Source organism: Monopterus albus, unplaced genomic scaffold (assembly GCF_001952655.1).
Source record: "Monopterus albus unplaced genomic scaffold, M_albus_1.0 scaffold6.1, whole genome shotgun sequence".
In the NCBI taxonomy this organism is placed as follows: domain Eukaryota; kingdom Metazoa; phylum Chordata; class Actinopteri; order Synbranchiformes; family Synbranchidae; genus Monopterus; species Monopterus albus.
This window is the reverse complement of record NW_018127886.1, coordinates 3,175,667-3,202,457: the sequence shown is the minus strand read 5'-3', so window position 1 is coordinate 3,202,457 and position 26,791 is coordinate 3,175,667. Positions and strand designations below refer to the sequence as shown.

The 26,791-nt window shown below is 42.2% G+C and overlaps 1 protein-coding gene across 4 annotated transcripts in view; it reads left to right on the top strand.

Annotated features, from left to right (window-relative positions):
* Positions 1 to 772: 772 nt before the first annotated feature.
* The window catches only part of dip2ba (disco-interacting protein 2 homolog Ba), a 40,629-nt gene continuing 14,610 nt past the window's right edge, over positions 773 to 26,791 (top strand). The window contains exons 1-15 of one of the 4 annotated variants that reach the window (XM_020617181.1): positions 773 to 1,068; positions 19,145 to 19,216; positions 20,452 to 20,607; positions 20,749 to 20,874; positions 21,166 to 21,402; positions 21,520 to 21,648; positions 22,090 to 22,101; positions 22,477 to 22,596; positions 23,288 to 23,485; positions 23,786 to 23,877; positions 23,956 to 24,066; positions 24,273 to 24,396; positions 24,720 to 24,829; positions 25,464 to 25,566; positions 25,729 to 25,793. In XM_020617181.1, coding sequence (XP_020472837.1) covers positions 984 to 1,068; positions 19,145 to 19,216; positions 20,452 to 20,607; positions 20,749 to 20,874; positions 21,166 to 21,402; positions 21,520 to 21,648; positions 22,090 to 22,101; positions 22,477 to 22,596; positions 23,288 to 23,485; positions 23,786 to 23,877; positions 23,956 to 24,066; positions 24,273 to 24,396; positions 24,720 to 24,829; positions 25,464 to 25,566; positions 25,729 to 25,793 — 1,740 coding nt within the window. In that variant the 5' untranslated portion in view covers positions 773 to 983. The remainder of the gene's footprint in view (positions 1,069 to 19,144; positions 19,217 to 20,451; positions 20,608 to 20,748; positions 20,875 to 21,165; positions 21,403 to 21,519; positions 21,649 to 22,089; positions 22,102 to 22,476; positions 22,597 to 23,287; positions 23,486 to 23,785; positions 23,878 to 23,955; positions 24,067 to 24,272; positions 24,397 to 24,719; positions 24,830 to 25,463; positions 25,567 to 25,728; positions 25,794 to 26,791) is intronic. The other 3 variants (XM_020617197.1, XM_020617189.1, XM_020617207.1) reach the window with 3 other exon arrangements.

The following is a 26,791-nucleotide window of genomic DNA, read 5'->3' as shown; positions in this document are numbered from 1 at the left end:
ACTGTCAAGGAAGAATTTGAATTTGTACTTTGACGTTTATGCTTCACACAGGCTGTAGCCTGTGGATACAATATGGATACAATATGAAAAAAATGTTTATTGTTAGGTCCACATGTTCTGAAGAGGTTAGGTGTGTATTGAAGGCCTTAGGCTCATGGCCTCAGTAGTATTTTTAAAATACTTGCTACAGCCCTGCTTTTCAGTTGTTCTTTTGTACTGCAATATTTGTACTTCTGGAAAGACAAAACGTGACAGTAGCTCACAATTAGCCTGTTGTGTTCATGTTTGCTTTGAAGCTGTCCATGTTTCTTAAAAGGAAAACATAATCATAACTTTTTGTAAGCAGCCTGTAACTGCAGAGGGTTATGGCTGGAAGGGCGTTTTTGATTTTTATTTGTATAATGGTTACAGTTAGGATGCCACATCAGTTTTTTTGAATGTGACCCATAAGCAACAGAGTAGTGTCCAGTACTTGAGCAGTTTTCAGCACAAGTGTTCTTTCTTGAAATTTGAAATCAAGTGTGACTTGTGTATCTTTGTGCCGCTTTCTGGAACTTTTGCATTTTGTGTTGTTTTTTTGGTTGACCTGAATCTCTTTTTATTTATTTGGTGTGTCTGTTTTGACATGACACACCACTATATATCCCATGCCATAAGCACCCTCCGGTAATGAGTAAAAGATGTGCGTGTGTGTTTTTGCCCGTCGAACGCCAGAGGGAGCTCCAGTTTATGGTGTGATGTTCGTCCGGGATGCAGTGAATTATCATACAGGGGAGGTAAACGCAGTCACGTGACCGACCGCTGCCGTCGGTGAGGTTTTCCCATTATGGCGGAGGAGCCAGCCGAGTGGATGGACTGTCTCTTCCACACTGATGCTTGTTTTGTGTCTTAAGGGAGGGCGTTTGATTTTTTACTTTTTACATTTCCTCGCAACAGCCTGGTTTCTTTACAACTAGACTGCACTCGTGTTTATCGGCAAAGTCATGACAGACCGTGGCGTGGATTTGTCCGCCCTGCCGAAAGAGGTTAGAGACCAACTGGCGGAGTTGGATCTGGAGCTGTCTGAAGGTAACAGAGGGAAGGGGCCGGTGGGGCTGGTGGAAGGGATGCTATGGCTGATTTCAAAGGTAGCTTTGACTTTCAGCGGTGTAGGCTGATCGGCAGCGGTTACATTTCCTTCTCTTATGCTGGTCTCGGTCTACAGTAAAAGGGATGAGAGCACACGTCAGGCGGTGCTACCTAGCTTATTTGTGCTAATACAGGATGTGGATATGTAAGCTAGCAGTGCATGACAAGCGGCATTGTACGGGAGGAACAGAGACTTTCGTACGTTGCCTTGGGTTTTCTTGATCTCAAACCACAGTAGACTGTTTAAATCCAGGTAAATATGTTTCTGTACCAAATCACTTCATTTTCTGTGTAATTGAATACCAAAGCCACAACTCAGTTTGTAGCTGTGTGACAGACGGGGATGGCCAGAGGCAAGGTCTGACTTGTCCCTTCTCCTTGTCATCTTACTTACACATCTTCAGATAATATGAATTTGATTAGTCTGTGACCACATGGCTTCAAGTTGGACACCATACATGCTTTTTACTTTCCATTTGTGCTGAGGTTTCAGCTTAAAAATGATTTATTGCAGTGAGACTGTGAGTCACTGTGACTAGTGTTGAGATGTAATGATGCGGCCTACAGTCATGATCTGCTCTGGTGTCATGAAGGTACAGCTGTTTTGAAAGACAGTCAGTAATTACCAAAGGCAGTGTATGACTTTAGTGATCAACAAGATGTGTACAGAGCTTTATTCACCTGTGTAAACCTGGTATTACTGGAATTATAGCTCAGTTATACTACCCTCAATCTTGTATGCATCAGCGTATGGAGGTGGGTGATGTATGTGTTTGTTGTATTTTACACTTAGAGTATGTGGACCATTCATGTATCCATACATATTCAAGTCAGCCCCTCTGCCAGGGCAGATGTTATCTGCTGTCTTGTACTACACCACTGACACACACTGGCACTCATCTCTCAGGTGTTCTGGTACAGAGTACACTTCTGAACCACCCTGTGCTTGAACATGGTGTTTGTTATGGCCAATTCATGACTAGCACAGAAGTTCAATAACAGAGCACCATTCGGGTACAGATTGGGCAGATCTTTCCTCCCAATCACCCCCTTCCAGGTTTCACACTCATTACACATGTGAGCGTTGAAGTCCCCCAGTAGAACTGTGGAGTCCTCAGCAGGTGCCCCCTCGAGGATCTCCCTCAGGGTCTCCAAGAAGGCCACATTCTCTGAACTACCATTCGGCATATAAGTGCAAGCAACTGTCAGTTGCATAGAGGTGACCCTCTCGTTCCTTGGGGACAACTCCAACACAGCAGTGCTCAGCCGGGGTTTTGTGATTTTGTTCACATGTTATAGTATTTGGTCTGCATTGCCCACCCCTAGGTGATCTATTACCATAAAATATTTGTCAAGGTTTGTTTGATTTGAACACCATCAACTACGTTTTGTTTTATTGGGCAGTTTTCTTGTGGTAATGCTGTTGCAAACAAGAACAGCTGTGAAGACTCTTCTTTGTTGGTGCACTTAAAAAACAACAAAATTCACACTATCCTGCTGTCCACGTTTACTCATTGTATGTCTTCCACTTATTGGTTGCCTGACAACATAGCTTGCGAATGCTTTGCTTTTCAAATTTCAAACCTCAAGTACCAAGTGTGGTGGAAAAACAAGGGAATAAATGTCAACTGGAAATGAGAATTAAATATTTTAATGTTTGTAGTATATCAGTTTGATGTGCGTTGTGTGCAAGTCATCTGGTCCCATTATGACTGGATGCATGCAACAATGTCATCACCTTGTACGCTATTTTTCTTGAGTCTACAACAATCCCTCCTCTGAACCAAGTGGAAATGCCTGTTCCTGTGTTGCTTGGATAAGATCACAGGCCTGCCAAATGGCCTCTTTAAAAACAACCCAGTTCTTGCTTGCCCCCTGTGACCATGGGGACACAGTGAGGACCATTCAGCTGGTGTGAGTGCCATGGTCAGGAGCTCTGCTGCCGCTTAGGCCATTCAGCTGATCTCAGCCTTTGTGTACATATTGGAATGAGCTGCCTCCATAGGAAGAGAAGGGAGGAGCTGGTGACTGGTCATACTTGAAGATCATTTACTGGGAGTGGTCTGCCAGTCTCACCCTGCCATCTCTCAGCTGGGCCTGAGATAAAAAGCTTACAGCTGACATCCTTTGCCATCTGCCAGTTGTGTTATACATAAGTTGCTGACACAAGCAAAATACAACACAGATTAGTTTTTCACTTGTGAATTTGTAGCTGTTGGTCCGGGTATTTTTTAAACTCGGGAGCACTTGTGTTTATGTTGTGTGTCTTACTCTTCAGTTGGCATCTCTGAGAGTCCAGATTATTACTATTTACTTCCTTTCTAGGCCAATCATTCAGTTAACCAGCCAGACTTCAGATGCAGCAGAAGCAGGCTGGGCTCAATTGTGTATTAAGGAGCGAGTCCTCAACAGAGGATGATAGCACTTATGTGCACTCTGTGAAAACATCTCTCCTCTCTGTATTATTTGTGAAAGGGACGTGCAGCAAACTGTTCCTGTTGAGAGCCCATTTTGAGACAGATTGGGGACGTGATGGACACTTCCTTAAACTCTAGCTCATGTTTTCTGTGAGCAAAGAGGAATAAAGAGCTCTCACACTGATTGTAAAGCTGAACTCTACCCAAATTCATATTACTTGCCAGTCTTTGCAACTTGCATATTTAGTTAACATTGCTACCAAATGTTAGTGCACCTGACCCCACAGATGGGAGCGGACAATGTGCTGAAGCGGCGTAATTGACATAGTTGTGTTTGTCACAGCATTATGTCACCAATCTGTTAACAATACTTATTAGTCTTTTATAGACCATTAATGTGTTTGTTTTTTTTACTAGAATTTGTAGAGACACAAAACAAGGGGAGGGACAGATGCGGGGATGACTTGCAACAATTGTTCCCAGCTGAAGCGAAGCGGGAGCATCATTGCAGACTACACAGCTTCTTCCTGTACAGAAGTGTTCGGCATTACCGAGTCAAATGGTTTTGTAGTGTTTTTCTGGAACACAATGCTACAATTTTCAAAACATATATTGTTCCTAGATGTTCTGCTGTGACAGATTTTTGTTAAAATTTAACTCATCATTCATTTAGACATAGCAGCTGTGAACCATCATACCTCACCTTGAGCGTTTTGTAATAATATGATGATAAACAAGGATGATGAGCAATAAGAAATTTATTTCCCAGCCAAACCTGCAAAACAACTTGTAGCCTTTCTCCATTATTTCCCACTGCATTTGAACAAGTCTATAGGGTTTTGAAATCAGCCTTCTTTTTCTGTTTAGATATTGTAATAGTGTATGCCTGTGTTAGGTTTATTGTATGTACAACACCCAGCAGGTCAGAATCCAAAAGGCACAAATCATCTTCCTTGTAGCTTTAGAGCCAAGGCCTTAGGCTCAAACAGATGGCGCTGTATTTTTGGCAGAGGTCTTTCTTTTCTATGTGTTTTTGTGTATACAGAATGCTTGAACATACAAATGTGTGCGTACATGCGAGTAATACTGTTAATGATGGCTGTAGTCCCCCATTGCTCCTCCAGGCCTGAAGTGGGCTCAATTATTCACATGCGCTCATTAAATACCAGGACACCCTCGCACAGTGGGGTGGGTGTGTTGGTGTGTGTGGTTAGCGAGCATGGCTTCTTTATGTTCCCCAGGTAGAAGTTGAGGCATGCATAGGAAAAAACAAAAACAAACAAAAAAAACCCAGCTGGACTCCTTGAATCAGTGCCAGGAGATGGATTGACATCCCACTCATCAACACCTCAGACCTGCACATCTCCGCAGGAGGAGATGCTTAGCCTGTTGAACGAGCTCCACAGGTGATGTCACGTCGGACTGGGCGAAGTGACAGAAAGCAACAATATTAGCAGGAATTGTTTTTTCTAATACTGATTATATTACTGTATAGTAAACAAACACAGTATTACATACAAAACATTTAGACTGATGTTAACTGTTATGTGTTTTAATACAACTGAAAAAATGCAAACGTCTCAACTAATTCAAATTTTTCTAATTCTAAGTTTCTTAGAATCAGTATTAAAGGCAATAGAATTATGTGAGGTGATTACACAGTATGATCATATTTCCACAATATTACTCCACCAAAAGCTGATGTGTGATCATGCACAATGTTTTTTTCCCAGTCCCATTACTGTGGAAGTTCCCATTACATTCATTGCTGTTGCCTGTTGATATAATGTGTAGCCCACTTGTGTGTCTCAAGCTAATCTAACAGTCTTTAGAAATTGGACATGTTTACTGCCAAGCTGGGCCTGTATCTTGCTGTAGATATGTGAGTCACAGTAATTAGGTGTGTCTTCTCCAGGGCACGTCCATCCACCACGAGGTGAGAGAACCTGTTTTAACCTCCTGCCTCACCGGGCTGTTTACTGAGTTGATGCAATTCAGCGCAAGGGAAAATGAATGGGGATTTTGTGATATCTCATAGTCTGCACAACACCCACTTTCATTCATCAGTGACCAACCTGTAATCTCAGCCACATGATGGAGAACCTCTCTGAAGTTGCGCTGTGCATTCCTCCTGCTCAATAATTCCCACTGCAGCCATTTAGACAGGTTGTGACACACCAGACAGTGTTGACCAAAGGACACTGGTTTATGCCTCATAGGCTAAATGATGATGGCAGTGCCGAAATTAAGTTGTGTTGTGTCTTTGTTTGAGCTGATGCAGAGCCCCTTCAGTATACTGCTAGGCTGTACCCATGGCTCGACGCTCCATGTGACTGTGCTAATGCTGAAGAATGCTCCTATGAATATAAATAGCCAGTGTGCGGCAGCCTCTCGTCATCGGTGTGTGAATGTGTGTGTGAATGGGTGAATGGTGTATGATCTCCTGTAAAGCGCTTTGGCCAGTGTAACACACTGTGAGAAAGCGCTATATAAATACAGTCCATTTACCATTTCATTCCCAAAGAGGAGAAAACATGCATCTCTCTGACACAAAAGTGCCACCATTATTGCAGTGGTCTTGTCCCACTGAGTCAATCCTAATGTGTATTTCTTTTCTTGCTGAGGCTAAGTAGACAGCAGCCAGTAGCAAATACTCCTACATACAACCAACTGGCTGCTTGGCTGCTACATGTAGGCTGTATGTGAAATACCACAGGCTACTGGGAACTGCCCTCCTCAGGCCAGTCGGCCTGCTGTCGGACTCATGCAGAAGGTTGCTATAGGAGTGCTAATCGTTAAAGCGTTACCAGTGGCCTTAGATGTGTTTTTTTTTTGCATGTTACCTACAAACTGTGTATACTTAACATTACTCCCTCCCACATGATGCATTACTTCACTGTCTTGCAGGCAGCTAATGCCTTCACTATATGTCAGCATTGCTTTGGATTTGGAACAGTGAGGTCACTTCCTTTAGACCTGGAGGCTAAAGGGGCATTTTTGATATTTGGCTCTTTTAAGACCTCCATTCTCCATTAAGCAATAAAATTGTATCAAAGCTGAATTAAAAAATTGCTTCCACATGTCTTCTGACAGCAACTATGATGTGGTATTATCACTTTAAATGACCAGAACTCTTCAACCGATCAGCCTTTGAAGAGGGTGTTGAGATCATTTTCTCAGCAGTTGGTCAGTTTCTGTATATGAAAGCACAGGTCTGTGTCACAGGAAGGGCTGATGGGAAACCAGAGCTCAGGAGTAAAGCTGTCCTGCTGTATATGTTCAACAAAAATTTCCAAAAAGGTCAAGCGCTTTCTCTGTCAGTCACTTTGTTGTTTTTTCCCCCCTCTGGACTTGTGCCTTGCTTTTGAATAGTTCTTTTCCTATTTCTTGTGCGGAGCCAAACAATTCCCAGTGAGTAGAAGTCTTCAGGAAACCCCTTCAACAAGCCGATGTGTATCTCCCCTCTTGGACCCTCAGAACACATTGTGCTAGCGCTTGGCTTGTCATTATGGGCCCCTTTAAATCAACTCCCAATAGAAAGCAGTAATACAAAGGGCATGAAAATGCACAGACTGGGTGTGGCTTTAGCCTCTCTGTCCTAACACGAGCCTCTAGGCAGGTGCGAGGCCACATGTTGTGTGTTTATTGCCTTGAATGGAAACATTAGGTTAATATTGACACATCACAGCTACAGTTCTGGCCGAGTGGGCCTTAGTCATTTCCTGGAGATGAGGTAAAATCAGTTTGCTTGTAAACCTGACCTGTGCTCTTATTCCTGTTGTATTTGACTAGCTTTTGTAATGTTACCATTGAATGAGACTCTGTTTAGATGGTTTGTGGAGCAAGTACTATAGTATATCAGTGCATAGTATTTCTCACACTCCTGTATTAGCACTCTACAGTAGGTTTGTGTCGTGTTACATACTCCCACAGACGATGACGACAACCTGATGACTGTTGTCTGACTGTATCAAAATCATTTGGCTGGGATTGTGGTGAAACAGCCAAAGATTATCCAGATAAACTTTCCCCTGAGGCTCAAACCATGTACACACTTGTTGGCTTATACATCTTTAGACACCTGTGGCAGATAATACCTCAAACCAGAAACTTGAGTTGTTGCCAGAGAACGTCAAATCAGTATAGTATGAGTTGAAAGTTTTCAGTTCTGATTAGGATTTTCCAACAACAAAAGAACACTGAAGCGCCTTATGTTTGGTCTGCACAGGCTGCTCAAGACAGCTTGAAGCCATTTTGGATTCAGTTTCACAGAAATCACGGAGTGTTTTACTGTAACTCGGCATCATTTGTCAGTGTTTTTGTAAAGCTAAAAAGCTGTTTTTGTTGGCTACGTTCTGACAGTCTGGTACCTACATTAAAGTACTGTAGATTAGAGATGCAGTGATTTACTTGATTGATCGATTATTACTAGTAGTAATTAATCATTTGTGTCATTGTTTTTTTATCCAGCGGTATCAGGTTCTTAAATGAGAATTGAAGAATTCATATTTCAGTTTTGGATTATTGGTCAGACAAAACAAGATGTTACTTTGGGCTTCAGGATGTCGTCATGAGTGTTTACAATTTTTTAAAACTGAAAATGAAAATAAATATTTGCAGCCTTACATGACAGCAAACTGAATATCTTCTGGGGTGTGTACTGTTGGTGAGACAAAACAAGACATTTGAAGAGTTCACTGTGGGGTGTGGGGAGTTTTTCACCATTTTCTAACATTTATGGACAAAACAATCAAGACAGTAATCAAGTTCATCAATGATGAAAATGTGTTAGTTGCAGCACTAGTGCAGATATAGTTTTATGAAGCCGTATCAGGATCATACCAGTGTATGTAGTCTCTCGCCTTCCCCTTAATTACACCATCACCTAATCCCCTACCTGCTTGTGTTGTAGTGACTAGCTTGTTGCCTGCCTCAGTACCACTCCCCTGTGACCTTGCAACGTCAGTTCCATGTAAAGTAAAATGTTTTCGCTGACACAAAGGTTCTTGTATTTTAGACTGACACACATTCATACAGCCTGTTATTCACCAGAGTGAGTTCCTCTTTTGCACATTGTTCTAGAGTTGCACGTTGTTGAACATCCCCACAGATTCAGAGTGGCTGTAGATTCCCATCCTGATGACAGGCTGTTTAATGACTGTCAGCGGTGGGTGGTGGGAGGTCAGGACCGTGAGCTGTCCAGAGAGCAGAACATAGGCATTAAAGCCTGGGTGGTTTCAGCGTCAGCTGTAGACTCAGCACTCGGGATGCGAGTGCTTCTCAAAGACCACTCATGGCTTGTTATGAGCTTATTATATTGATTTAATGAGTCAGCTGGCTGGCTGACGCTATTCCTTCTGCTTTAACGCTCTCTTTTAACCCATCACCATGAGCACTTTAGCTCAGTCAAGAAGAATCATTTGTGCATGTTATCCAGAGGTGGGCAAAGGATGGAGTCAGTTTCTTTGGCACATGTTTAGCAATAGATAGCCTTGTGTACCCACAGTTGTAAGTGAAGGGCAACAGGACAGACAGATGACAGCTCAGTGAACCGAGGGTCAGGTGTGTTCCACACTTCTTGAACTACAACACCACCGCAGTGAAAACCTGATGCGTCTCACTTTCACCACTCAATACACTGGTTACCCAGCAATACTGAAACGCTGACCTGTCATGCAGCTTGCCAGCCAGGATGCCTCTGTCCAAATAAGTCTCTGCTCAGTTTTTTTCTTTGTCTTTACAGTGAGCCCAATTAAGCCAGAGTCAACCTACTGACCTGGTTAAAATAACTGAGCTGGGAGAGAAAGCGGCAAAATACCTCTCGCTGATCAGCGATATAGGGGAGATACACGGGTGTTCGGAATAACATTAATGATGGCTCTGCTCTTTTCAAACCCCAGTGACCCAGGACAATGTGACACTGAGCCAGCATACACAATACTGGTTTGTTTCACAGAGCTGTCATGACAGTCTTAATTTTGCTCTTACATGAGCCTGAATGCTGCTACAAGACTCAATCTGAGCTAGGAGCCATGTTTTCATGATAACAGTCAGTGGCACAAAAAAGAGAAAAACATGGCTCATTTTTTGTGGTTCATTAACAATGTTGTGGAACAAGAAGGGAAGGCCCTGATCCTGACTGACAAGTTAACAGCAGTACTGAGCCTGCTACAGGTGTGCGCTGTGTTGAGATTTCTGGAAGATTGTGGCAATGTTACACGTCTGCCAGGAGTTTCCTAATAAAATGTTTGAACAAACCTCTGAATTCTTCCAGATGCCTGCTGAGTGAAGGCAGGTGAACAGTATGATGCAGTTGCTTTGCCAGTTGTGTTGATTAGTTTGAAAAAACAAATGCAGTAGATCAGTCCTACTCATTTTGATAAACTAGACATGTTTGTGCAAGGAATGCATTTGGATATGTGACTATTCAAAGCCATAATCAAAGTTGGTCTTTATTTTCGGTGAAAAGGCCAATTGAGACAGAAAACAGTGTAGCAGTGGCTTACAGATGCTACTTGTCAGCATGCATGGAGGGATGTAATGATATTTGTAATTTTGTGATATTGCGATAGGAAAACTTTTTAATACAGTTGTGGGACTGTGACAGTATATACCCGGTTATTAAATACGGTTATTTTGCTGGTATAACTGTGATCAGAATTTGAAACTGACCTAGTGAATGCTCCATTGTTGACTTTTACAGCTGTTGTGTTGCAGCATTTCAGTTTTCCTGTTTCAAGAAAAGACGGAAAGGAAAGGAAACTGACAAAAAATTTGCAGCTACACGTACTGTGGGATGAAGGCAAAACTAGCCCTGTTTAGGACTGAGACAGTCTCACAGAAACAGTCGGGACATGACTGTGTGGTACATTTTAACCTAGATGGGCAAACAAACCAGATGCAAAATCAAAACCAGCGACTCCAGTACTGACAACCTGACCACCAGTAGGCACAGCCACCAAACTGACAAAGTTAAATCTGCTTAGTGGGTATTAAAACACTGATGTTCCACTGTGAATGTGACTTGTTTTGTTTACAAGATCCACCTGCTGCATTAATATGTAGATATTTTTAATAAAGGACTGCCACTGACTGCCGCATTTTGGGTTTTGCAAACCGTTCAGTCATTCAGTGCCACTGACCATTCATGCCAATTTTTTGTGGAAGCCCAGGTCATGGCTGGCTACGTCTATAAAGAAGGAAAGCAGGAGCACTTTTAAGTTAAGAGGAAAATCATACAAAAAAAAAAGATTTATAGTAAAGGGCATTTTTTAATAGTGTAACAAATACTGGATCGTGGACTTTTTGTCGTGGCGATAGTGTACTGTGAGTGTTTGGTATCGGTACATCCCTAATGCATAGCACCGGTGATGTAGTGATGTAAACTGAATGCAGCCATTAAACTACAGGTGTATTTAATATTATTAACTGCGCCTGCACTTCAAGTGCTGTAACAAATCAAAAATGTTTGCTATGAAAAGGGGCTTTTTAGCAAGCGATCGCATTGGTGCGTTAGCCCCAGTTCAGCATCATTTTAAAGCAATAACCTGCCCAGTAGCTCAGGTTACAGATCATCTGTGCTGTGGCAGATACAGTAAGTGGCAGAGTAGCTACCTAATCTGACCAGAGATCAATCTGTGAATTGGTCTTTCACCTCAGGTGGCCTTGCTTATCTAATGCCACAAACGCACAACCTGTTAGTGAACTGTCCAGTGCAGTTATAATCTGCTTTAGGGCAGCCCTACTGAAGAGCAAACTCTATTAACCTTTGCCATTTACTAACAGATGACCTACTTGTGCCAGTCTGACATCAGTTGTCTGACTCAGCCGTGGACCATCTACAGTTATTCATCACTTTGATGAAATAATGTGTTCTGAATCTTATCGGTGAAGCAGCTTGTCACTGCTAAGAGTGTACAACATTCCTGTTATTGACTTCAGTGACCCAAATCAGCATGTGAAAGTGAAAATATTTTAACAGTAGCACAGATGAGAGGCGAGTGTCACATTTTGATGAAAGATAAAGAGCCAGGAACCAGTGATTTGGCCGACTTGATCAGAAAAATATTATGTTTTTGGGTCGTACTTTAGACTTTTGGGTTGGAGAATGTACTCTCTTCTTCAGCGTGGCTTTCTCATTAAGCCAAAAATAGAAATAAGCTCTCAAAGCTGTAACTGTCCCCAGCTGGAAACTTCACTATACTTGCATAGCAACTCCTGTCTCTGCCAATATAAAACGCACATGTAGTTGAAATAATGAAGGAAATTGGGCAATACTCCTTCTGCACTGCAACAGAAGGAGCAAGTCTTAAAAGCTTGGATGAGCATTTGTCTTTGGCAAAAATAACTTTCAGAATGCTGACTGTCCAGTCTGATTGTGCCTCCACTTGTTACTTACAGTTCATAGTAGACATCATTTTAATTTTGATCCAAGTACAGCCAAAACAATTGACTGATGAAAAGGGTAGGTGCAGGGTTGAATTGGCCAGAATGTTTGTGCGTATCTGGGTGTGTTTCTTAATATGTGTGCATCATAGATATTATGTTTATAAGGCTTTATAGATAAGGTTTGCTATTGCCTCACATTCAGGATACTAGTGTACACAGAATTGTTCACCTGAACTTCACTAACATGCAGATCTCAGTCTGCTTCTTTTTCTCTTTACATTCTTACATTTTACATGATAATAACGGACTATGATTTGCTCAGTAATACCCAGTCATGATTTGTCAGTGCAGTTAACTGCTGAGACCTGCTGGGTCCACCTTTTGGGAAACCAAAGACAAACTTATTCTCTTTCTCCAGCTGAGTTTCTGTCAGGACAAATTACAACTCCCCAGCCTTTTCTCTCAGCTGGTCGGCAGCTTTCTTCAGCCATCCAGAGAGATCACCTCATCCTCCCTGTGTGCCCGAAAACTCCCACATGGACTCGCTGGCTCCCGGGAGAATTGGGGGCCTGCTTTTAGAGTGGAAACCATTGGTCCTGGAGGCCTTTGTACATTCTCCAGATGTCAAAATAGCCTCTGAGTGAGAACTGACTTCGGATTTAAATATGAGAATTCTACACAATCCAAAGGATGTGGATCCTTATTCAGTTAATTGTCAAGCTCCAATACTTCAACCAACCTTATCCCATTTTCCTGTTTTTTTTTAATTTAGTTTCAAAAAAATTTTTTATTAGACACATTACATCCATAAATGTTTCAGAAGATCTAGTTTAAATAGATAAAGATGAACTAAAATGTCTAGAAAGTACACAGTGTTTATTTTAATACTGATGACAGTTGACCAAGCAGTGTTTTAAAGAAGTAGACGACCTGATTCATGTGAGCACCGAGTGTTCACCGTAGTCTCTAAAATGTCAGAAAAAAAAGCCCATCACAGTTTCCTTGACCAAGACTCCAAAACCCAAAATATAGTAAATTTACTATGACATAAGACAAAGTAACATTCAAAGTCCTCAGCTCGTAAACTGGAAGACGGCAATGTTTGTTTTTTTTTTTTTTTAAATAACCAACGAATAACCTCTTATTAAAATAGTTATTTATATTCCTGTCTGTTGGAATTCCAAAAGCAGAGTCTGGAAATGTACGGTTTCTCCTTGTCTAACTGCTTCTGTTTCAGAGCATGAATTATCGAAATAAGCTTCTAACATGTACTTTAACTAACGACCAGGTGACATTAAACGGCCTTGGTCTCAGATTCCTATTTGCGTTTCCTGCCAAGTGCTATTTACCATGTTCTCGGCACAGTCTGCCTGTTGCTTTTGCATTTCTGCTCAGAGTCTCTATAAATAAGATGGGTGACGTTAGTTCCTTTGCTCTCAGCCCCTGTGTTTTTGTGTGCATTTACATGTAAACGTGCTTAAATGTGGTGTGAGTATTTTTGCTTGTGGTTGAGCCGTGTGTCTCTTCTCGGCTTAGCGAGACCCCATGGGCGAGTAGTCTTCTTTTGTTTATCTGTTTCTTGTGAGATTGAGCTGTGATAGTGTTGTACATTAGTATCACATTTGTCACAGATAATAAACCACTGATAAACAAAGACAGCTTTGTGTAGATCAAACCAGTTTTGCTGCCTGGAAGCCCAGCCACGACTTCACAGGGTTAGAAGACAGACCTACATTTCAGACTTGGACTCTAGTCTCGGTTCAGACATTTTTGCCATGGAGCCTTTTTAACAGGTCCACACAAATGCCCAGATGGAGAAGACTGGTCTGTTAGGTTAGATGTCATCTCAGATTACAGATTAGGATAGAAGCCAAAAATGTGAATACTGGATTATTTTCATGATCTGAAAGGGAGGTTTTATTTACCGCTATCTGTTTAAACTTGTCCTCGCTGGAGTGTGTGATCGTTTACAGTCGAGGTTCTGCAAGTAACCTGTGGCATGTACTGTAGATGCTTTTGTGCATGCAGGAACTGATACTGTGAGGCCGGAGGAAACCGTGGGTGACAGAAGCTATCATGCCACTTCCTCCCATGCTCATCTGCCCACAGTAATTGTAGTTCTCTCAACCGGGGGGCTGAAAACATCTGTGTAAGTAGGGGAGGGTCTATACATGGTATGTGCGTGTTCTGTGTTTACAGCTTCACCATTAAAATAAACACATTTGACAGAATGACATCAGGGCTGTTGCCACATAATGAAAACACAGAAGTAGAAGTAGTGACTCACTGCCTGTTGTTCATGAAATTGGGTAAATCTTGTTCATACATGATTGGAGCGCTATCGAGGTAACCCGTGAGTGCTGGGAGCATAATCAGCTGATTGTTAAGCCATTCAGTGTCACATACACATAGCACAAATCTTGTACCTCTGCACTTTAATGTACTCCTCTGAGTGACAGCTCATCATTAGCCCAGCAGTGTCCTTGGCCTGTTATTAAGACCCCCAGGAGCTGTGCTGCCACCTTGATTTTTATTGCTTAGCTGCAGTGTGAGCCCTCCTGTGTTTTCATTATCTGTCCCCAGGGTTGCTAGATCTCTAACATGTTCAAATACAGCCATGTTCCTCTCTAACACAGGGTGCTTAAACAAACTAAAGGCACTCACTTGCTTTTTAAAACTGTCAGTGGGTTTTTTTTTTTTTCATTTGAGAAAAGGAGCTCTGATGACAAGACAGATGGAAAATGCTGGCATTAAAAAGTGTTTGACTAATCCTCCCAGGAAGAGAGCATTTTCCAAAAAGGAGAATAATGTTTCACAAGCCACCTAATATTACTTCAGAAGAAGGAATATCACAGTATAAAAGGTGGCAACAGGTGTTACTATGATTGAAATAATAGCTGAGCACACTGGCTTTGTTGTTGAAACTTTATGTAAATGTCTTGAGACTTGTACAGTGCAAAGGTTTGCATCCCCTTACTTTGAAATGACAAAGCAAAGAAAGAAAGTTCTTTTTTCTCCTTAGCATAATATTTAACGCACATTCAGCTCCTTGGCATATTCATATAGGAATTGTTCACCTGAACAAGAGGATGTGGACTTGGATTCCAGTTGCCTCTAAGGACTTTGTCAGGTCCCCTGCTGTTTGTTTTGGATTCTCACATAGCACTCAGGAAGGCTTCCTAACACCTGTTTCAGTGTCATTGAAAACTTGTGAATCGATTTGAAGAGGGCTGTAGATGTGTGGTGAGAAAAGAAACTGCCTATAAGGAGATGAACACCATTCCCACAGTCAAACATGGTGGACACTCGCTGATGTTTTCAGGGGTGTGTGTCTGGCACTGGAGCTCTGCATAAAGTGGATGGAAGAATGAACGCAGAAGATTTTAAAGCAAAGCTTCCTACCATCAATCAAAAAGCTAGAAATGAAGAGGCAGTGGATCCTTCAACAAGACAGTGATCCAAAGCACAAAGCAAAGTTAGTGAATGTTTTACCATGGCATTCCCAGGCTCCAGACTTGCATATTGGTGAAAACCTATGGATCGATGTGAAGAGGGCTGTACAACCAAGCAATCTGGTAGACTTAGAACAAGTAAGCCATGAAGAATGGGCTAAAATTACACCTGAACAGATACAAACACTGCTCAGACGGTACCCTAAGATGTTGGAGGAGGTTAGGGAGGGCATACAAAGTATTAGAGAAGATTTTATAAAGGGGGATGCAAACTTTTCATTATTTTACTATAACTTTTTTACCCTCTCTGATAGTTTTTGTTGCTTCTGTAACTCATTTGTGTCTCGTGTATTCCCTCGACACAGCGTAACCTCAGCCTTTCCTTCCTAGCCCTCTCGGACTGTGGGCTCTTCTCATACCACTGTTCGTTACTCATCATTTATTCATCCACTGATGCGGTATTAGTGTTCCTCTTTGGGTTTGTCTGTGAAAGCCAAATTAGCCAACGCTATTGTTAGCAGAAACCCAAGCAACAGACATTCATCTGCAGTCAGTCAGATGATTTAACATCTCAGCTGCTTGGGAAAACCCATGGAATTGACCACAAGACATTAATCTTTAGTACCCGTTGGTAATATGGCCTCACCTTTTTCCTTCAATGTAAGCCACGGCCTGTATGTAGTGAGTTATTGCACCAGACCCATAGAAGAAGAGTCTCTGTATTTGATGCATATAGGTAGAAATCTACTTTATCACTTCACATAAAGATTTCAGTGTTAAGATTTAATGACAGAAGTTTCCATAGGGGAGGTCATGAAAGTATTAATATTATTGTTCCATCACTCTAGGCACCAAACTGAGTTAGCTGAAGGCATCACTTCATCTGTCTTCAGGCAGTTTAGAAAACAAGTCTGGAAGATGACTTTTGTTTAGTGCGTTCATGTCTTTTTGCATAGACTGACATTATGAGAAACCTGAGTTTATGTCCTCTCTCCTGAGGTCAGAGGTCGCCAGCTGCAGTTTAAAAGAAGATTCAGAGGGTCACTGTCCTCTAGACCTGAATGAGCTCTGAAACAGACACACTGGTTCATCTGTTTACACAAAGCAAACTTAAAAAGCCTGGATGACAGGAGGAAGGATTATGCTTGATTATAGCAGTCAGATGAACTTACTTGCTGAGTTAATGCATCAGAGAGACATATTTAGTGATTTGTTTTGCTAAACAACCTGTCTCTACCACGGTCTGAGCAGGTCCGGCATGTGCCTGGACAGAGATGAACGGTCGTGGTTTGACACACTGACACACATCTGACAGAGCAGACCTCTGCCCTGGGCTTGATCAGCACTTATTTCTACTTGTAGCACCCTTTAACCTGCACCAGCTGTGTATACAGACACACATACATTTGCTCTCTGCACCTCGGGGCAGGCTTTGGCCACTGAGCTAGCTCTTCTGACCAGTTGGCCCTCTCTGTTATTGCGGTGTTCTCCAATCAGCACATTCCTCTTTCTCTAGACAGACGCAGGGAGACGATTTTGGCAGTGCGCACACAGGGTGGGGTAACGCTCATATCCTGTCCCCTGACCTCAGATTACACACATACAGTCACTGTACTGTTTTGCTCATGATCGCACTCAAAACACCACATTCTTGCTCTCACAGCATCCAGCTTTTCCTCTGTTCTGAAGCAGCTGTCCCAGTCGCTCTTTCAGCCCAGAGCCCCTGAGTGTCTCTCTGCCCACTGCCAACCACAGAGCCACTGTGGTCGTGCCAGTCCGCGCCTGTTATGCTCCACACCAATACAGGCTCTCCTCTGTTTGTTAATGACCTTTCTGCCGCCATCTTTCCCTCCCTCCCTCCCACCCCAGCACCAGGACTGGGCTTGACAGAACCCTGTCTACAGCCACAGTGATGCTCCACTCCACTACAATCAGTTTGCTGCTGATTGCTGCGCTCGCAGCACTGTCTTGTCAGTGAATGTTTTCCTCTAAATAAACAAACCTGTAGCAAGCCTAAAAGAAGAAAGAAAGAAAGAAAGAGAGATCGTAACACTCGATTTACTGTTGTGTTTTTCAGGGTGGGTGTATCCAAGCATGAACTCAGAGCTGAATGCTGGCCAGTCCATTTGAACTTTTTTGTATACAGAATGACAAAGCACTCTGCGCTCAATCGCACACTCCCTCTCACTCTTAAATTGTCTCTGACTTTGCTTTGCTGGCTTTTTTTTCTCGGCGACTGTTGTGCGCTCCCTCTGCTCCGTCCCTCTACCCCCATTTCTCAGGATTCCACAGCTGGGAAATCTCGAGCTCTCCGCATGGGAAGGATCAGAAATAACGGCCTGTGACTCGCACTCGTAATCTACATATTCGGTCCTAAGGGGAACTTCTTTTCTGATTCTGTTGTTTATCCAGGCATGTGCTACACACCAGTGGATAGTGACCAGAATGTGATAAAGCTTTAAGATACAACACACAGTATCTGAGTCACACATGGGACTCCCCACCCAGTGCCGGCTTATCCAGCATACCTCCCTGCAGTCTGCTGTTGAACTTTAGCTCCCTCTCTCTCTCTTCTCATTTTCTTTCCATTATTGTTTCATGCACACACAAGGCTACATTCCCTCTTGCTTCCGCCATTGACACTCACCATGTATTTCACCCCTCCCTTCACATCTATGCTCACTCTCTCATTTTTCTCCTCATCTCAGAAGGTTGGATGACTGCCTCCTTGTTGTCCCAGCTCAGTGTGGAAAAGGTGTCAGGGGATTGAGGATAAGCAGCCCATTGGCATGTTGCACTTGACATAGCATATGGTGTTATCACTGTACATAGAAGAAGGAGAATAACTTGGAGTGTGTGGGAGATTGAAGCAGTGGGATTGTTTGTGTCTACAAGGAGAGTGTGTGTGTGTTGGATAGGGTGTGTCATGCATGAATGCATGTTTGTTGCACAAGCATACTGTGTGTTTTGGAGCCCCAGTTAAATGAACTTGCTTCTGTTGCTCTTCAAAAAACTCTGGTAAACTGTGGGAGTCCTGCCAGTCCAAGGCCAAAGAGGAAGGGGTGGTGCTGGGTATACAGTGGGAAAAACAGAGGGGGAGGTGGAAGAGATAAATGGTTGAGTTCCATGTGAAACTGGCTCACATGGTTTCCTTTTCGCTCTGCTTGCTGTCACAACTGTTCCCTGATAGCCTTCAGTTTTGCTATTGTTCTCTGCCTGGTATGATTATCTGCTAGTCGCCGTAATCATATTTGGGTTTCATAGCCCGGAGGTGGTTTTTGTGTGCTCATCATGTTTGTTAGCTGGGACTAATGTAACGCTAAACAATGGTGTTATCTCCTTGTCTTGTTGTATATGGACAGAACCATTAACATGTGGACTGCAGGAGATTTAGTTTAAAGAGGATTATTACTATGACCCAACCCCTGCACATATATTAGCTAAAGCAGCGGCTACATGTTTTTGTGTCAGAGAAATGCTGTGTACTTCATCTAGTGTGTGTGTGTGTGTGTGTGTGTGTGTGTGTGTGTGTGTATATACACTGCTCAAAAAAATAAAGGGAACACAAGGGAAAATAAGACATTCAACTCTGTAATGAACAAGGTATTAAATAAGAATATTTCACTCATTCAGATCTAGGATGTCTTATGTTGTGTTCCCTTAGTGTGTATGTGTGTGTGTGTGTGTACGCGCTTGTCTGGTGTTTGTGTGGTAATTCTGACTAACGTAACGGTGGGGTGTCGCTGTCCTCTCTCCTAGGTGACATCACACAGAAGGGATATGAGAAGAAGAGAGCCAAGCTGCTGGCCTCCTACATCCCCCATTTGCCAAGTAAGACCAGCTCTTCTTCTGCTATTTGTTTTTCCTCATTTCCCTTCAAGCCTTCCCTGCGTATTTGTTGTGTTCTCAGCCAGCATTCTTGGTGTTGGTTACTCTGAGATGAGGAAAGTTGCATCAGAAGAACTCATTTGTTTTCAGTATGCTGGAAGTTACATCTCACCTAATAGTTCTTTTCTGTGTGCAAAAAAATGGCTTTGTTTGTTGCTTTCTTTGCTTCTTTTTTTTTTCAGTGTAATAAAAAAGTAACTTCACTGACTGTCCACCCTGACTGTAATTCTCTTTGCCCAAGTTGTCCAAGAGTATATCTGGTTTTCTGTGACACTCTAATGGCAAAAATGGGAACTGCACACATGATAACTAAACATATAGTAACACACATCTAACAACTTCACTATTAAGTGCACCAGTGAAGTAAATACCCAGAATAACAAAACCACTTAATGCGTCAGAGCATGTGAAGTTTTCTTAAACTGGTGCGGTCTTATAGGTAGTCACAGTAGTAGTGCAGTATCAGTGTTTCATAGTGTTACTATGAGCCTTTCATTTCTGTCACATTTCTGTCTGGTTTCTCTCAGTCAGCTGCCTTGCATGAGGGTGTGGTATTTCCTCAGAAAAGTTGCTTCACATTAGCTCTGACTTGAAAACAGAATCCTTTTTAATGTGTCTCTGTAAGCTTATTTCAAAAAGTAGAATGTGCAACTTCCTTTCCTGCTACTTCAGCCTTTGACTTGAGCTACCACATTATATTTTGTGAAGGAACTGCACAAATATAAATCTCATATGGATCATTTCCATATTTAATACTTTAATTTCATTCCCACAGTTTGTGGGACCTGCTTTTTGTCATGTAGTGAGCAGCTTGTTCTGGATTTCAGAGCAGGCACAGGGAAGCTTCATGCAGACTCTGTTGCTCATCCCCCTGGGAGGAAAGGATAGTTGACTAAAGATATATTTGCTTGAATCTAACCTAGTTTCATGTACTCTGTTAACAGCAGAAGATCATCAGTCAAGTACATGCCCTTATTTCACTTCATGTTCAGAGGCTCTTTAGAGCTAGAGGCTAAATTTAGAGTGTCGTACAATATGTATGCCTACATGTAGCTGTAATGACATTATGCAAAGCAGCAGCGCACTCTGTTTGTTTTTGCGACTTTCCCAAACCTCATGTTTGTTTGTTTCCCAGCGTGTGTTTTTACTGACATACAGTACTTGCTTCTGTTTTGTAGATGTGGAGCTGTCTCTGCCAGATGTGCAGCGTTCCCCTGGCCACAGTGCTGACCCCAGCCCAAGTCCTGAGGCCCCGGGCCCCTCCACCTCTTCAGCCTCCAGACACCACCGTGCACACCGCAGTGGAGGGGCCAGGGATGACCGCTACAGATCAGGTACATAACATACTATACATAAAAAACCCACTGTTAAACAAACCATAAATACTGTGCAGCAACAGGAAAACCTGCCTTTTAACATTTTAAATCAAATTTTCCTGCTTTGTGACACTCTGTTTCTTCTCACTGTTTTTGTAGACATCCATACAGAGGCTGTGCAGGCAGCACTGGCCAAGCACAAAGAAGAGAAGATGGCACCACCTATGCCAACCAAGAGACGCTCAGCCTTCGTCCAGTCTCCCATAGACACCTGTACGCCTCCAGGTAAACCAGATTTCTCACACTCAGTGAGCAGCTACCTGTTGTAATGATATTGGGACCTGCTTTTTGATCAGACAGGAGCCTTCACTAATGCTTTACATTAATGTACATACTGCTAAAGTCCCCTGGAACAAGAAACTGTGTTCCTGGCACCTGGCAGTGCAAAATCATATCTTTTTGGCTGAATAATGTAAAAAAAAAAAAAAAAAAAAAAAAAAAAAAAACACCTCAAGAGACTCTAACGAATGGAAACTAAGTCAGAATCAGAAGATTGTTTGCTTCTTTTTCCACCAGACACATCTTCTGCATCAGAGGATGAGGGCTCCCTGCGCAGAAAAGCAGCTCTCAGTGCAGCTATAGCCCAGAGCCTGCAGAGCCCCGATTACTGGATCAACCGTTCCGTCCAAAGCTCCTCCACATCCTCATCTGCTTCCTCCACCCTCTCCCATGGAGAGCCCAAGACCCACCCACTGCCTCAGCCTCCGCCTGCTGCTTCTTTGTTGGCTGATGTACTGGCCCACACACGCATAGGTAAAGTTCACTGATGAATAGCTCCAGTATTAATCTAATAATCTATTAACAGATACAGAAGAGTGATGGCTGGCTGTTGTTCTCCTTTATGCTTTGACATTGTTTCCTGCCCTCCAGAAAACAGTGTCCCTCCAGATGTGACATCCTCCACTCCCCAGGAGAGAGGGTCCAGAGTGGACCTGCCTCCAGCAGTCAAGGGCATGAGTCGTGGACAGAGTCGCTCTAGCATGTTGGACACCGCTGACGGTACACTCACACTCACACAAGCCAGGATGCCTGTAAATGTCTGGTGGTGGTATAAATGTACATCAAGGTGTATGTTTCTCTTAATGGTAGGAGAAAAAAATCACCTTCAGTCATTTTTTCTTTTACTTTAAATGTGTGGAACTAGGTTGTCATCTGATTTTTTTCATCAGATTGGGAGATTAAAATATTTGCATGTTCTAATCATAGCAGTTGAGTTACGTTTCCTGTTTTGCATTGATTGTACAGTGTGACTCGCATCACTGCGATGATGAAGATGATCAGACTGTGCTCAAATCAATAAAGCCCTTATCTATGTTCATCCAGAATCACCTTCAGCATCCTCATTTTACTGTGTGGTGAATGCTGCTAATGACAGATTATTTGTGTTCTTTCTTTTGGGTCCATTAATCCTGTGCGTGTCTTGCCTTTCATTTAAAAAAGGAAAGAGAAAAGGTAATATAAATCGAAACCGGGGAGGGGGAGGGATGCTGAAGAGGCCCAAATGAGCTTGCTTTCTAGCCTGGTGTCTGCCTTTATGCCTTTATGTTTGTCTTGTGTCGTAGGCTTAGACCTAGAGAAACTCCTATATTTGATTTTCCTAAAGATTGTCCAGTCTGTGTCTCTTCAAATCCGAACTTCCCTCTTGAATCCTTCCTACTGCTCATTCCGATCCTGACTGTGTGCTAGTGCATAGGGGTTCTGCCTGTGTGACTGTGGGATAATTTAGAGATTGTTGTAGAGCAGAATTGCATGTGTGGTGGTGTGAGTGTTTTTGGGTTGGTTGTTTGCAAATATTTGTGACAGTGGCCGTTCTTGGTGTTTGTCTAGGTGTTCCCGTCAGCAGCAGGGTGTCTACAAAGATCCAGCAGCTGTTGAACACGCTCAAACGACCCAAAAGACCCCCACTCAGCGAATTCTTCCTTGATGACTCGGAGGAAATTGTAGAAGGTGAGACACGTGTTCTAATTCTTTTTTTTTTTTTTAATCAAAAAAGGTGGACTGAAATAATCACAGGTAAACACGCACGTCCCATATAGTTTGGTAACAATGTGTTGAATGGGTTTCTCCTATACTGGGTGATTGTGGGTAGTAGTTTTATCTTTTTTGTAATGTCAGTGGTGTTGTAGTACTCAAGTTCAAGACTCGTGCCTGGGACTTGAGCATTGACTTGGACTAGGACTCGAGCATTGACTGCATTTGGACTCAGAAGCTGAGGATGAGCACTCTGACTTTTTTGTAATAGGCCAAAATAAATTGGCCTAAGATATTAAAATTAAAATCTTATCACCCGATCCAAGCAAATATGGTGATGCAGTACATTGTTAGAAAGTTTGGAATATAAAATGGTGAGAGCTGGGTCAACAGAACAAAATAGCTCAAATTAACATATCTACTATCTTGCACTAAACCAAACAGGTCAGAGATAAATGTAGCATTGAAATGCTCGTGACTGTTAAATGGCTGATAAAGGCTTATTCATTGCCCACACAAGTTTCTCTGGTCACTCTGTTGGAAATTACCAGCACTCTTTTGGCATATTGGTTACTGTATTCTTCTCACAGTGTTGTTTCAGGGTTTCATCTTTATTTCTAGCTTCTGCTAATCATCTGTTCATCTGTGCCTTTTTTTTGATGTCCAGTCCCCCGGCCGGACCCCAACACCCCAAAGCCTGAGGGACGTCAAATCGTACCCGTGAAGGGGGAGCCCCTCGGAGTGGTCAGTAATTGGCCTCCTGCGCTGCAGGCCGCCCTGGCCCGCTGGGGGGCCACTCAGGCCAAGAGCCCTGCCCTTACTGCCCTGGATATCACTGGCAAACCCCTATATACACTTACATATGGTGAGCAACACCTGGACATGTTAATGTGTTAAACAAGTAAAGTCTTTAGTTGAACTTCTTAGGTTATGAAGCACAGAAATTGCTGTTTGCTTGGTCGTGTTATTGTGCCCACCCCTTGTGAGTTATTTTTTTCCTTTTCAGCTGATTCAGATGAATAAATGTTTTTGGCCTGAGCAGAACAACACCTACAGTACATTTTCTCTAATGTGCTGCAGTGGGTTGTGGTGTCTCTGATTAGTTATACAACATGAATACATAGGAATGCAACAACAAATAATCATTCACTTTTCTTCTTCACAGGGAAGCTATGGAGCCGCAGTCTGAAGCTGGCCTATACTCTGCTGAATAAACTGGGCACCAAGTCAGAGCCCGTCCTACAACCTGGAGATCGGGTAGGAGTCTCTCAGGCATCACTCAGCATGTGCTATGGAAGGGACAAGACAAGGACAATAAATCTTTCTGTTCCATAGGTGGCGTTGGTGTATCCCAACAGTGACCCCGGAATGTTCTGGGTGGCTTTCTATGGCTGCTTATTAGCTGAAGTTATCCCTGTGCCCATAGAGGTGCCACTGTCACGGCAGGTAAAGATGTCAGCATTGTCAAGTGAATTTCTCTGTGGTAATAAATACAATCATTGCTCACATGGCCGCAAAAAAATATGGGTTTATTATACTGTATGTCCAAGATGCTAACAGCTAGTGTATGCATGATTTTTAATTGACACAGTTTTGTGTATTACCCTCTTCCCGTGTGTCACAAGTGTCTTGACCCTTGTTTGTCTCCATAGGATGCAGGTAGCCAGCAAATTGGCTTCCTGTTGGGCAGCTGTAGTGTTAGTTTGGCACTGACCAGTGAGGTGTGTCTCAAAGGGCTGCCGAAGACACCAAACGGAGAGATCATCCAGTTCAAAGGTCAGCCCTGCCAAAAAAAACAAAACAACGCTGCTGATGCTGCTGGCTCAGCAGGACTCACGTTTGTCTCAATTTCCATGGGAGCCATTAGATAGATTCATTTCACTGGCCAATTTAGGGCTGCTGTGTGAGGTGGATGGCTCCATAAGCACTTGTAAAGTATTGGTTGTTCACCTTTGATCTTGAAACCAGGAGGTCACTTGGTGAACATTGTCACTTTAGGGCAGCTCCAATTTAGTAAACATAAACACATGTTCTTTTTGCTTTGTGCTAGCTAAAATGTTTTGTATGTTTCTTTGTGGTGCTGTGAATACTCTATCCAGGATGGCCAAGGATGAAATGGGTAGTGACAGACACCAAGTACCTGACCAAACCATCCAAAGACTGGCAGCCTCACATCCCGACCGCCAACACAGACACGGCCTACATAGAGGTATTTTTCAAATCATTAAGGATTTAGTGATTTATAAGATGAATTTTATTTGCTTCTATTGATTAGAGATAAATTACAGGAAGTTGTGGCTCTTATTTATTATACTTCTGCTTGGTTTATTAATCCTCTGAACCCAGAATTTATTTACTTATTTTGAAATCTTAGTCTCACAGTGTGACTGAGTTGTTCCAATTCATATTTATTATTCTTATTTATATATATTTTTTTTCAGTCTCCTTATATTTCTGCCTTTATGTTTCCTTGTATTTATGCCTTTTTATGCTTTGTAAACCAACTGGGGTAACTGTGATTCAGTGGGTAGAGCAGTCGTCTCCCAACCTGAGGGTTGGAGGTTCGAATTACGGTGCCTACAGTCCACGTGTCGAAGTGTCCTTGGGCAAGACACTGAACCCCCAAAGTTGCCCCTGATGGTTAGAGCCATCAGTTGAGTTGGCGCTGCAGGTGGCTGCCATCGGTATAAACATGTACATGTTATTATACATTTTTATATTTAACCCTCAGACAAGTGCTGTTCATGCACTGTATAAAAGAAATGTATTTAAGATTATTAATATTGGTTTTTGCTTGCTTTTAACTTTGTTGACCTGTGTTGTGTGTGTTTTTGCCACCCCAGTACAAAGCGAGTAAGGAGGGAACAGTGATGGGAGTTGCAGTGTCCAAGATCTCCATGCTGACCCACTGTCAAGCCCTGACCCAGGCCTGTAACTACTGTGAAGGTCAGAGCTCATTGCTTTATGTGAATTATACCTCTCCTACTTCTCCCTCCATGCTCTTATTTTTATTTATATATAGGTATAAATTGTTCATCTTTTACAGAGTTAGCTAATTATTTGGTTGCACATATCTTTGCTGATGTGTTTTTGTATTTTCTGTCTTAGGGGAGACACTGGTCAATGTGTTGGACTGCAAGAAGGATATGGGCTTGTGGCATGGCGTCTTAACGGTGAGATGACATGCAACCATTTGTACTGTATATCCAGACTAGCTGACCTTCTTCATGTTGGTATCAACTCTCTGGGCGGGTTTCACAGGAACTTGAGAAGATACGTATTTTGTATTCTTCATTGATTTTACCATACTTAGAGTATGGCGTTGAAAACTGGGGAAATACATACAAAAGCTCACTTCAACCATTGTATATATTACAAAAAGGAGCGATAAGAATTGTGCATAAGATGGGGTATAGGGATCACACCAATGGAGCTTTCATACAGTCTAAATTGTTAAACTTTTTTGATTTAGTTGGATATAAGACTGCAGTGTTTATGTATAAAGCCAGGAGCAATTTATTACCTGGTGGAATTCAAAAACTATTTAATGAAAGGGAAGGGGGATACAATTTAAGGGGTCAGTTAAATTTAAAAATTCATGCTATACGTACAACCAAAAAAAGATTTTGTATTTCTATAAGTGGGGTAAAACTATGGAATAATTTAAGTGTAGACATAAAAAATAGTGATAGAATTGATGAGTTTAAACATAAGTATAAAGCTTTGTGTCAATCAAGATATATGCAAGAACAGGCTCAATGATTAATTGGAGGAACATTGTGGGTGTGGTGAATTATTTGTGTGGTGGAGAAGATAATTATCTAAGAATGTAATTATATAAGAATGTTAACAATCTGTAAAAAATTTTTTTTAATATATTACTTGCGTGGTGTAGAACAAAATGATCTATGTAGAGATACTGCTTGCAAACCAATGATGGTAAGATGATGTCATGGGGTAGGACTGGATAAGTCTGACTTCTTCCTACTCCATTCAAGCATGTACTAGGTATAAGCAAATTGATATTGGATTAGCATTTGTTGGATATGTGTGAAATTATGTGTGTTGATATATCGACTGTCTTTACATGCTTGAAAGAATAAAATCAATCAATCAATCAATCATGAAGCATGGTATAAACGTAACAATATTGTTTTTTGTTTTGTTTTGT